Source organism: Pan paniscus, chromosome 12 (genome assembly GCF_029289425.2).
Source record: "Pan paniscus chromosome 12, NHGRI_mPanPan1-v2.0_pri, whole genome shotgun sequence".
In the NCBI taxonomy this organism is placed as follows: Eukaryota; Metazoa; Chordata; class Mammalia; order Primates; family Hominidae; genus Pan; species Pan paniscus.
This window is the reverse complement of record NC_073261.2, coordinates 30,038,165-30,050,941: the sequence shown is the minus strand read 5'-3', so window position 1 is coordinate 30,050,941 and position 12,777 is coordinate 30,038,165. Positions and strand designations below refer to the sequence as shown.

General features: G+C 42.2%; 1 protein-coding gene across 2 annotated transcripts in view; it reads left to right on the top strand.

Annotated features, from left to right (window-relative positions):
• The window catches only part of CNGA3 (cyclic nucleotide gated channel subunit alpha 3), a 31,506-nt gene extending 23,969 nt beyond the window's left edge, over positions 1-7,537 (top strand). For both annotated transcript variants that reach the window (XM_003806131.4, XM_055107626.1), the window contains one exon: positions 1,939-7,537. In XM_003806131.4, the coding sequence (XP_003806179.1) occupies positions 1,939-3,350 (1,412 nt within the window). In that variant the 3' untranslated portion in view covers positions 3,351-7,537. The remainder of the gene's footprint in view (positions 1-1,938) is intronic.
• Positions 7,538-12,777: the final 5,240 nt, after the last annotated feature.

Here is a 12,777-nt window from a genome sequence, read left to right as displayed (position 1 = left end):
AAATAATGCTAAGAAGAACTGGGGGCTGTGAAGTGGGGTGTTCTTTGTTGTGACAGCACACTAGATTTTCAGTTTGAGCAGAGTGAGACGTCCTACCCCAGTCTAGCCTCGGTGGCCTGGACCCACAGCCCTAGCATCACCTGGAACTTGCTAGACTTGCCCCCAACTTCCGGGAGCCAACTCTGGGTTGCAGGCTGGCACTCTGTGTTTCGCATAGCCCTCAGGGAAATTCTGATGCTCACCGCAATTTTAAAAGGACTAATTCTATTATTCTCTCTACTTTCGTGCATGTTTGAAGATGTAAAAAACAAAAAAGAATGCAGGTCATGGCCTCCTTAATTGATTTCACCCATCATAATGCCCCTGGCTCTAGGTGTCCAGCCCATCTCCAGACCAGTCAGATTCTTTGGGGGTGGGTCCCGAACTTCATATATTTTAAAAGCCCTTTGGGTAACAGTCACGTGCAACCAAGGAAAGCTGTGTTCCTGGAAGGTGTTTTCAAAAGGCAGGTTGTGCCCCATTGCTGACTGGTGAAATCAATTTGGGAGGCCATGGCCTGTGTTTTTTACATTTTTATTATTAATATTTTCAAATGTATGCAAAAGCAGAGAGAATAGCGTTATGAATCCCCATGTACCCTCACCCAGCTCCAGCTGTTACCAGCATTCTGCCCATCTTGTTTCATCTGTTCCTTTTCTTGTTTCATCCGCCCTTTTCTTGTTTCATTTTCCTGTTTTTGTTTTTGCTTTTTTGTTTCATCCATCCTTTTCTTGGCTGGCATAAGCAAACCCCAGGCAGTAAGCACTTTAGCATTTTGAATAGAAAATAGAATGTCTCGGGAAGTCAAACTCACTCTGCCAAAGGGAAGAGTTAGGCTTGGGAACTGAGTCATGCAAAAGCTGCCTTCCTTTTCTTCCCAGATAGCTGTAATTTCACATGCTTACTTTATCTTACGTAAAATGTAGTTTGCATAATTTACTTTTCCTCCACTCCCTTCTTTTCACATGTAGATTCACTGAGCGCTAATCAAAGCCTAGCAAGAATATAACCACTGGCCTCATTGCCTACCCACCCTTTCTTTTCTTTCTTCTCTCCTCTCCTGCCTGCTGCCTGCTCTGTCCCCTTTAAGTATTGACATCCTCAAAACCCTCTTTGGAAAAAGCACAGGCCACAGATCCTACTGTGACTTGTGTTTCTTCCTCCTAGGTGTACCTTCAACCTTGGTGAAAATAAACCTCTAAATCAATTGAGATCTGCCTCCATCACTTTTTTTTTTTTAAAGACTCAGAGTCTCACTCTGTTGCCCAGGCTGGAGTGTAGTGGTGCGATCTTGGCTCATTGCACCCTCCACCTCCTGGGTTCAAGTGGTTCTCGTGCCTCAGCTTCCCGAGTAGCTGGGATTACAGGGGTGCACCACCACATCTGGCTAATTTTTGTATTTTTACTAGAGACAGGGTTTCACCATGTTGCCCAGGCTGGTCTCAAAACCTTGACCTCAGGTGATCCGCCCGCCTTGGCCTCTCAAAGTACTGGGATTATAGGCATGAGCCACGGCACCCGGCCCTATGTCACTTTTTGATTTACAACATGTATCTCTAATTTTAAAGGATCCTTTTTTAAAATATGTATATAATTTCCATTTATCTTTTAAAATTTAATAATCATTCTTTGTTATCATGTAATACCCAATTTATATTTAAATTTACTCAATCAACCTATGTTTTAAAAAAAATCAATAGAATAGACTAGAACCTCATAGAACAGAAAATATCAGAGTGCATTTCCTGTAGTAATGGTAAGTGTTGTTTTTGAAATCATTTCTATTATATATGTATCACTGCATACTGTGTAGCCGTGAGGTAAAATATGTTTCTTTGTACTATGGTCAAAAAAAGTCAGCCTCTGTGATGCCCAAGTGACCTCCATCTTCTTCTTTAGGTTTTCTCGAGCAAGGCTTAATGGTCAGTGATACCAACAGGCTGTGGCAGCATTACAAGACGACCACGCAGTTCAAGCTGGATGTGTTGTCCCTGGTCCCCACCGACCTGGCTTACTTAAAGGTGGGCACAAACTACCCAGAAGTGAGGTTCAACCGCCTACTGAAGTTTTCCCGGCTCTTTGAATTCTTTGACCGCACAGAGACAAGGACCAACTACCCCAATATGTTCAGGATTGGGAACTTGGTCTTGTACATTCTCATCATCATCCACTGGAATGCCTGCATCTACTTTGCCATTTCCAAGTTCATTGGTTTTGGGACAGACTCCTGGGTCTACCCAAACATCTCAATCCCAGAGCATGGGCGCCTCTCCAGGAAGTACATTTACAGTCTCTACTGGTCCACCTTGACCCTTACCACCATCGGTGAGACCCCACCCCCCGTGAAAGATGAGGAGTATCTCTTTGTGGTCATAGACTTCTTGGTGGGTGTTCTGATTTTTGCCACCATTGTGGGCAATGTGGGCTCCATGATCTCGAATATGAATGCCTCGCGGGCAGAGTTCCAGGCCAAGATTGACTCCATCAAGCAGTACATGCAGTTCCGCAAGGTCACCAAGGACTTGGAGACGCGGGTTATCCGGTGGTTTGACTACCTGTGGGCCAACAAGAAGACGGTGGATGAGAAGGAGGTGCTCAAGAGCCTCCCAGACAAGCTGAAGGCTGAGATCGCCATCAACGTGCACCTGGACACGCTGAAGAAGGTTCGCATCTTCCAGGACTGTGAGGCGGGGCTGCTGGTGGAGCTGGTGCTGAAGCTGCGACCCACTGTGTTCAGCCCTGGGGATTATATCTGCAAGAAGGGAGATATTGGGAAGGAGATGTACATCATCAATGAGGGCAAGCTGGCCGTGGTGGCTGATGATGGGGTCACCCAGTTCGTGGTCCTCAGCGACGGCAGCTACTTCGGGGAGATCAGCATTCTGAACATCAAGGGGAGCAAGTCGGGGAACCGCAGGACGGCCAACATCCGCAGCATCGGCTACTCAGACCTGTTCTGCCTCTCAAAGGACGATCTCATGGAGGCCCTCACCGAGTACCCCGAAGCCAAGAAGGCCCTGGAGGAGAAAGGACGGCAGATCCTGATGAAAGACAACCTGATCGATGAGGAGCTGGCCAGGGCGGGGGCGGACCCCAAGGACCTTGAGGAGAAAGTGGAGCAGCTTGGGTCCTCCCTGGACACCCTGCAGACCAGGTTTGCACGCCTCCTGGCTGAGTACAACGCCACCCAGATGAAGATGAAGCAGCGTCTCAGCCAACTGGAGAGCCAGGTGAAGGGTGGTGGGGACAAGCCCCTGGCTGATGGGGAAGTTCCCGGGGATGCTACAAAAACAGAGGACAAACAACAGTGAAAATGCAGCATCTGTCTCCTGCTTCACAGGGTCGACTGTCAGGGTGACCGTATGTGGCCGCAGCTGTGTGGCATGGAACTTGGTCAGGGTTTAATTCCAGCTCTACTCACCCTTTGAAAGCTGTGTGACTGCCTGAGAGAACCTGTTTCTTCACCTAGAAAATGGGACTTTTTGTCTCAGTCCCAGTGAAGTGCCAGGTTTGATTGTGAAGTCCGCATGAAACACTGCACCAGGCAGGGCTTTGCAAAGTACAAGGTATCCCCAGTCCAAGTATATGAAAACGTGCACACAGGACTCTCATTACTTTTTTATGGAATCTGCAAGGCGTTTTTAGGCTTTTTAATCTAATTTTCTTATAAATGAAAGATTATTTAGTCACCTTTCTCCTCTCCAACTTCACTCCACCACCACCTGATAATGGGTATATAACAGGAAGCTGAAGGTACAACATAGTGACTAAAATTCAGACTTACACAAGACAGTTTGAGGCATATTTCTTAATCTGGTATCACCTCGTGTGTTCTTTGGGGCCCTAGAAACCCTGGCTTTTGGGAGTGCTATGGCAAGTAGAAGTTCTGTCGGATGGAAAGAGGCTGCCCCATTTGAGGTCACTTAAAATCTGTGAAGCAAATCCAGACTCCTTGCCGTTCAGCCACTGTGAAACCAGAATCTGCTTCACAGAAAAAAGCATCTCAGTTAGGAGAAGAGACATCCCCTCCTTCTCACTTGCCAAAGAGATTCAAAGACAGCCCCTATCCTCCATTCTTGAGTCAGGGCCCTAGGTGACCTATTCTAACTCAAGGAGGAGAGCTATGTACAGGGAGAGCATTTTAGATTGAAGGCTAGAATGGTGTACTAAACCAAAAAAGCTGACAACTAAGAGTTTTAGAAGATGAGACCATTAGGAACGTATCTTTGCAAACTGCCCATTCACCCATGAAGAGGGAGCCTCAAGATCCCTTGGAATTGCATCCCGAGGCAAAGCTTTTGGCTCACCGAAAGCTCACAGATTGCAGAAATTAGCTTTTTTAAAAAACAAACCCCAGTAAATATAATTTCATTAACATTTTATAACAGATTTATATTTTTGAGTTCCGTGATTGCAAATTATGACCTCAAATTCCATCCTTCACTTATGTAACATGTTGCAAATTACCCAAAGATGAGTCTTTCTTCTTTCTTTCCTTTTTCCTTTCTTCTTCCTTTCCTTTTTTCTTTCTTCTTCCTTCTTTCTTCCTTCTTCTCTCTCCTCTTTTCCTCCTCAAAATGTATATATTTTAAAAGCCTTAACTATTAGTTATGCCTGCATTCATATTTGCACAGGAAAAATAAAGACCTGGATTTAAAAATAGGAATGACTCTTGCTTCAGCTCTTGCCATAAAGGAAGTTTCAGTCCCAGAGTATGTTTCTAGGGCAATGGCTTCCCTAGAAAGAATAGGTGCTGATGTGGGGGATGGCACACATTCCAAGAAAGTGACAAAGCCAAGTGCTGTTAAGGGCACAAACCAACAAGAACTCTCATTCATTGCTGGTGGGCATGCAATATTGTAATATGCAATATGGAAGACAATTTGGTAGTTTTTATAAAGTTAGGCGTATGCTTTAGCATATGATCCAGCAATCACACCCTAGGTATTTACCTAAAAGAATTTGAAACTTATATGCACATAAAAACATGTATATAAATGTTGGTAGCAGCTTTATTCATTATTAACAAAAATCTGGAAGCAGTAATAATATCATTCAATAAGTGAATGGATAGATAAACAGTCAGGCGAGGTGGTGTGTGCCTATAATCCCAGCTACTAAGGAGGCTGAGAAGGGAAAATCATTTGAGTCCAAGAGTTTGAGGACAGCCTAGGCAACATAGCAAGACCCTGTCTCTAAAAAAAAAAAAAACGAAAGAAATAAAGAAAAAAGTAAAACAGTGGTATATTTATACAATCACCTATAATCAAATACTACTCAGGAATGAAAATGAATGAGCAATTGATCAAGGGAAAAAGATTCCATTTGTATGACATTCTGGAAAAGGCAAACAATAATGGTGGAAAACAGCTCAGCGGTTGCCAGGGGTTGTCAGGAGGTGTAGAGGCTGATTGCAAAGGAGATCACGGGGGAATTTTTAGTGTGATGGAACTGTTTTTCATGGTGTTGGGGTGGTGGGTATATGACTGTGCATTGTCCACTCTCACAGAACTGTATACCACAAAGAATAAACTGTAATGTATGAAATTTTAAAATATCAACCTGAATGTGGGCAATACAAGGATGGAAAGCAGATTGTGACAAATGAATCTAGCTATATTAGAAATATATGACATAACTTTACTGAAGGACATAGAGTAAAACAATGACCTAAGTAATGTTAAAAATGGTGCTTTGAGTAGAAACTAAGGCTAAAGATGAAAAGATGTGACATGAATACTGTACTCTAGTTGTAAATTTGTTTCACATGGGGATATGCGTTACTAATTCAGAATTACATTATACTATGGATGAATGCATGAATGAGGGAATAAATAAATAAATGCTTTAAAAAATGGAAGCCAGATTTATCATAGTCAGAAAAAGAAGTTACAAATAAGACCACACAAGATCAGAATGAACCCTGTGGTACTGGATTGAAATCAGACATTAGAATGAACTCACGTTTATTTATATATCCAGGTAGACAGATGCAGAAATGATTGTAGGTGTGTGTGTGTGTGTGTGTGTATATGTATATATATGTTGGTATACATAGATATATTTCTAACTCTGTGTACCAAGAAGGCTTGGCAGTGATACCTATTACAAAGAGCACACCAAGCACCCAGATCTTGGTTTCCAAATATCTTTCTCCAATAAAAGGAACCAGGGCTGATTCTAGGGCTGAGACGGGGAAAATATACCATGAGCATGGAGTGTCTTGTAGTGCCAGAAAGTACTCAAAAAGCACAATGTTGGGGGGCAAGTGGCAATAGGGCTTTCTACATACACACACACACACACACACAATGATGGAAGTAAATTAGAGGGACACAGCAACCAACCTGAAAGAGCTCCCAATGGCCAAAACTGAAGCCATTTGAAAAACAAAATTTTAAAATTTAGTATTAGACTATATCCCAAAGTATAAAAGTCCATGAGTCTATGCCATAAATGAATGATTGAATAAATAAATTAATGAGGGAGAAAGGACACATATTTTTTACAGAAGGATTCCAGATCATATATGTAGATTATTCGATACTTTCCACCCCAGGATGTAAAGCCTTATTGATGGATCTTGCACTCAGAACTGGAGCCAAGGATCCAGCAGCCTCCACACTGCCATGGGGGAACATAATGTCAATATCAACTGGTCATGTGAATGGGATTACAGTAAGGAGGTTGAGGTGGGAAAGTTATCCTGGATTTTCCAAGGGGACCTGATATAATCACAAGGATTCTGATAAGTGGGAGGCAGGAAGATCAGAGAGAGGAAGGCAATGTAACAATTAAAGAATATGTATTATTATTATGGTAGAAACTTCATTAAGATTTTTGAGATTCTGGAAAAATGGTGGTGGTGGCAGTGTAGTTTGTTGGGCTCTCTAAGTCCTCACATAAAACACAGCAAATAAGATAGCAAATCTAAAGATCCACAGACAACATCTGACATCCCTGAGGATATGAAAACACCCAAATCACCAACAGGTGCTCACTAAAAAGCATGGAGAGCCTGTCTGAGAACAGCTGGAATTAAGGGAGATTCTGCAGGGATCAATTTGTGGGTGACAGCAAATTGACAATGATGCTGCAAGATTGATGTGCAGGGACACTCTCGGTGCTGCACACTCTGGATGTTCACAGAATAAAGCTTCTTTCTTTATTTGAGAAACATCTATTCAGATCCTTTGCCCATTTTTACATTGGGTTATTTGTTTGCTTGCTATTGAGTTGTTTGAGTTCCTTATATATTTTAGATATTAACCCTTATCAATGTATGGTTTGCAAATATTTTCTCTCATTCTGTAGGTTGTCTCTTCACTCCTGATTGTTTCCTTGGCTGTGCAGAAGCTTTTTAGTTTAATGTAATCCTATTTGTCTATTTTTGCTTTTGTGGTCTGTGTTTTTGGGTTCACATCTTTAAAAATAATTTCCCAGATCAATGTCATGGAGGATTTACCCTGTGTTTTCTTCTAGTATGAAAGAAGCTTCCTTCTAAGACAAAACCCCTCACTGAGAGACAATTTGGAGTAAAATCCAAATTGATCACAGGACAGAAACAGTAGTGACAAAGGAAAGAAAACGTTTAGATAAAAGAGGGTAGAGAAACAGAGGAGGTAGCACTACTTCATATATATTTTTATCACTTTGAGAAAACAGCCGAAGAGAGAATTAGAGAACTATGAAGTTAGAAAAAAGTAAATCATGCTCCATCTCTTCTCTCTAAAGTATAAGCACATTCAACTCACTTAGAAGATGAGCAACAGAAAAGATGCACCCTCAAATTCCATGCAAAGTCTTTATTAAAAAGACAGTGAGGAAGAATCAGATGGAGTATAACATCTCTGCAGATAATGAAACCCACCAGAAAGACATGCCCACAGAACGGATGTAAACTGACTCATCATTTCAAAACCAGCCAAAAGAAATTAAGAGAATGATAGATGCTATTAAAAAAAAAACAGCATAAACCAGAATCAAGGATGAGGTGATTGAGGAAAAGGAAGATTTGACAAGAGCTGTAACAGAACTCAGAAAAGTACTAGAAATAAAAGAACAAAAAAAATTTCAAAAACTGAATTAAAAGGAACACAAGAGCAAATAAACATAGTAAGCAATGTTTTAAGAGAAATCAAAGATGGAAAGGAAAAATGTCTTAAAAATCAAAAAAGATATTCCGAATATGACATTTGGGAAAGGACAAAATTATGGTAAAAGTAAAAAAAAATTAGTGGTTGCCAGGGGTTGGGGGGGTAGAAGGATAAACAGGTGGAGCGTAGAGAGTTTCAGGGCACTGAAAATACTCTGTATGATACTGTAGTGGTAAATATATGTTGTTATACCTTTGTCAAAACCCACAGAATGTTCAACACCGAGAGTGAACACCAATGTAAACTATGGACTTCAAGAGAAAAATGTGTCAGTGTAGGTTCATCTGTCACAGCAAATGCACCTTTGATACCACTTTCAAAAATATGAAGTATGTTGCAGGTATATGGGAATTTTGCTGTTAACCTAAAACTGCTCCCAAAATGCTTTTTTTTAATCGAAAAGAAATGAAAAAGATAAAAAGAATTTGTGAGAAAAGTGATGGAGAATAAACAACAAAGATCTAGCATGTTAATAAGAATCCCAAACAAGTACCAAAGCACAGGAATAGAGCACAACACTAAAACTTATCATTTAAGAAAAGTTCCTGAAATAAAAATTAGCTTGAACTAGATATTGAAGACACATTCTGCATTCTGGGAAAATTGAGCCAGAAAACTGACACTGAGATATATAATAGTAAAACTTATAGACTCCAAAAGAAAAGAAAAAACGTTTTTGACATTCAAGCAAAAAGACAAAGTCACTTACAAGGGGGTAATATCAGATTGCCTTCAGACTTTTATAAAATAGCACTTCATGCTAGAAGACAATGAAATAACACATGCATGATATTCAAAGACAAAAAATATGAGCCACAGATTTTATGTCCAACCAAACTGGCCTTGAGGTAGAAAGGCTGCAGATAAACAGTTATAAACATGCAAAAACTCAGGAGTATTGTTTTCATGATCCCTTCCTGAGCAATCTACAAGAGGAGAACCCCAGAAGACCAGAAATCCTGGGAAAATATTGACATAAGGCCAAGTACTCTGCTCACTGAAAAAGCTCAGAACAATAACTCAGTAGCAATGAGTGCCCATAGCACCCAGGTTGTAGTCTCTAAATACAATTTTACATTTAAAGGAACCAAGATGAACCCAAAACATTTTGTTTTGCCAGAAAGCAAGGGAATTATCAAAGACACTGAGATTATGTCAGTAGAAAATAGAATCCAATTTGAATGCACTTCCACTGGCCAAAGATGGGAGAATTTGAGCACCACAAAGAAAAATAACTGCAATTGCATGTACTAAGTCAAATATATTTTTAATGTTCATCATTACAGCTTATTCCAAAAATTGTCAAAGGGAAAGAATCAAGCAGTTATGCTGACTTTCATATACAAAAACTAGATTTCAGAGTAACCTAAACAATTGAGGAAGGAAAGTTATTTTTCTTTTCTTCTGTGGAGTCAGGATCTCACTATGTTGCCCACGCTGGTCTTGAACTTCTGGGATCAAGCAATACTCCCACCTCTGCCTCCCAAAGTGCTGAGATTATAGGCATGAGGCACCATTCCCAGCTGGAAACTTCTGTCTTTATAGAATAATTCCAACTAAAAAATATCTCATAGAATATTGGATCTAGGCAATCATATAAAATGGATGTCAAAACAACTAGTTGCAAAGTTGATGAGGAGGGGGCAGAGCTAGATAGCCAAATAGAAGCCTCCAGTGATTGTTGCCCCACCACACACACACACAAGAATGCAAAATTGAACAACTACCCACACACAAAATCACCTTCATAAGAACCAAAAATCAAGTAAGCAATCACAGTACTGGTTTTAACATCATATTAAGGAAAGAGACACTGAAGAGGGTAGGAAAGACAGTCTTGAGTTGCCCACACCACTCCTCCCCTATCCCTCAGCAGCAGCTGCATGGCAAGAAGAGAGAATCTGTGTGCTTGCGGTGGGGAGAGTGCAGTGATTGTGGGACTTTGCATTGGAGCTCAGTGCTGCCCTGTCATAGCAGAAAGCAACGCAGGGCAGAACCCAGCTGACACCCATGAAGGGATTTAGACCAGCCCCAGCCAGGCAAATTGTCCATCCCAGCAGTCAGAACTTGAGTTCCAGCAAGCCCTGCCACTGTGGGCTAAAGTGCTCTGGGGTGCTAAGTAAACTTGGAAGGCAGTCTAGGCTGCATGGACTGCAATTCCTGGGCAAGTCCTGGTGCTGTGCTGGACTCGGAGCCAGTGGACTTGGAGTGCATGCAACCTAGTAAGGTATCAGCGGAGGCAGCCAAGAGAGTGCTCACATCATTCCCCCTCTAACCCCATGCAGTGCAGCCTGCAGCTCCAGGAGAGACTCTTTCTCTCTTCTTGAGGAGAGGACACAGGAGAGTAAAGAGGATTTTGTCTTGCAATGTGAATACCAGCTCAGCCATAGTAGAATAGAGCACTAGGCAGAGTCATGAGGCCCCCATTCCAAGCCCTAGTTCCCAGATGACATCCTAAACACCCCCTGGGCCAAAAGGGAACCTGCTGTCTTGAAGAGAAAGATTCAGTCCTGGCAGAATTAATCACCTGCTGACTAAGAGCCCCTGGGCCCTGAATAATAAGTAGTGGTAGCCAAGCAGTGCTCACCAAGGGCCTTGGGCAAGACTCAGAGCTGTGCTGGCTTCAAGTGTGACCCAGCACATTCCCAGCTATGACGGCTATGGGGAGAGACTCCTTCTGTTTGAGGAAAAGGGAGGGAAGAGTAAAGGGGACTTTGTCTTGCCGCTTGGGCACTAGCTCAGCCACAGGTGCGTGGAGCACCAAGTGAGCTCCTGAGTACCCAGTTGTAGGCCTTGGCTCCTGGACAGTATTTCTGGACCTCCCCTGGGCCAGAGGGAAGCCTACTGCCCTGAAGGGAGAGACTCAGGACCGACAGCATTCCCCACAGGCTGACTGAAGAGCCCTTGGGCCTTGAGTGAACATCATAGGCAGTAGCCAGGCAGTAATTGCCATGGGCCTAGGGCAGTGGTCGCCATGAGGACAGACTCCTCTACTTGAGGAAATGGGAGGGAAGAGAGGGAGGGAAGAAGGGGAAGGACTTTATCTTGTGGCTTGAGTGCCAGTTCAGCCACAGTAGAATAAAGCATCAGGTAGACTCCTAAGGTTTCTGACTCCAGGCCCTGGCTATCAGATGGCATCTCAGACCCACCTGGGGCTAGGAAGAACTCATAGCCCTGAAGGGAAAGACACAAACCTGCCTGTATTTGTCATCTGCTGATTGTAGAGCCCTTGGGCCTTGAGTGAATATAGGTGGTAGCCGGGCAGTGGTCACTGGAGGCCTTGGGCATGACCAAGTACTGTGCTGGCTTCAGGTCTAACCCAGCACAGTCCCAGTGATGGTGGCCACAGAGGTGCTTGTGTCACCTTTTCCCCAGCCCCAGGCAGCTCAGCACAGAGACAAAAAGAGAAAGAGAGAGACTCTGTTTGTATGAAGGAAAGTAAGCAAAGAGAACAAAAGTCTCTGCCTGGGAATCCAGGGAATTCTCCCAGAACTTACCTGAGACCACCAAGGTGATACATCTAAGAGTCTGCAAGAACCACAGCATTCCCGGGATTGGGGTGCCCCCTAAAGCAGATATGGCTGCAGTGACCAGAAAAAGACTTAGATCACAACACCCACGTTCCTTCAAATACCTGCAAAGCTTTCCCAGGAAGGACAGATACAAACAAACCCAGACTATGAAGACTACAATAAATACCTAACTTTTCAATACCCAGACATCAGCGAACATCCACAAGCATCCAGCCCATCCAGGAAAACATGACCTCACCAAACAAACTACATAAGGCACGAGTGACCAACTCCAGAGACACAGAAATATGTGAACTTTCAGACAGAGGATTCAAAATGGCTGTTTTGAGGCAGCTCAACAAAATCAAAGGCAACACAGAGAAGGAATTCCAAATCCTATCAGATACATTTAGCAGATAATGAGATAATTTAAAAGAATCAAGCAGAAATACTGGAGCTGAAAAATGCAAATGGCATACTGAAGAATGCTTCAGAGTCTCTTAGCAGAAAAAAGAATTAGTGAGCTTGAAGATAGGCTACTTGAAAATACACAGAAGAGACAAAAGAAAAAAGAATAAAAAACAATGGAGGATACCAACAAGATCTAGAAAGTAGCTTCAAAAGGGCAAATCTAAGAGTTACTGGTTTTAAGGAAGAGGTAGAGAGATCAGGGTAGAAAGTTTATTCAAAGGGATAATAACAGAGAACTTACAAAACTTAAAGAAAGAGACAATATTCAAGTACAAGAAGGTTATAGAACATGAAGCAGATTTAACCCAAATAACATTTCAAGACATTTAATATCAAACTCCCAAAGGTCAAGAATAAAGTAAGGATCCTAAAATCAGCAAGAGAAAAGAAACAAATAGCATACAGTGGAGCTCTAATACATCTGGCAGCAGACTTCTCAGCAGAAACGTTATAGGCCAGGAGAAAATGGCCTGACATATTTGAAGTGCTAAAGGAAAAAAAAAACAACTTTTATTCTAGGATAGTATATCCAGCAAAAATATCCTTCAAACATGAAGGAGAAATAAAGACTTTCCCAGACAAACAAAAGCGGAGGGATT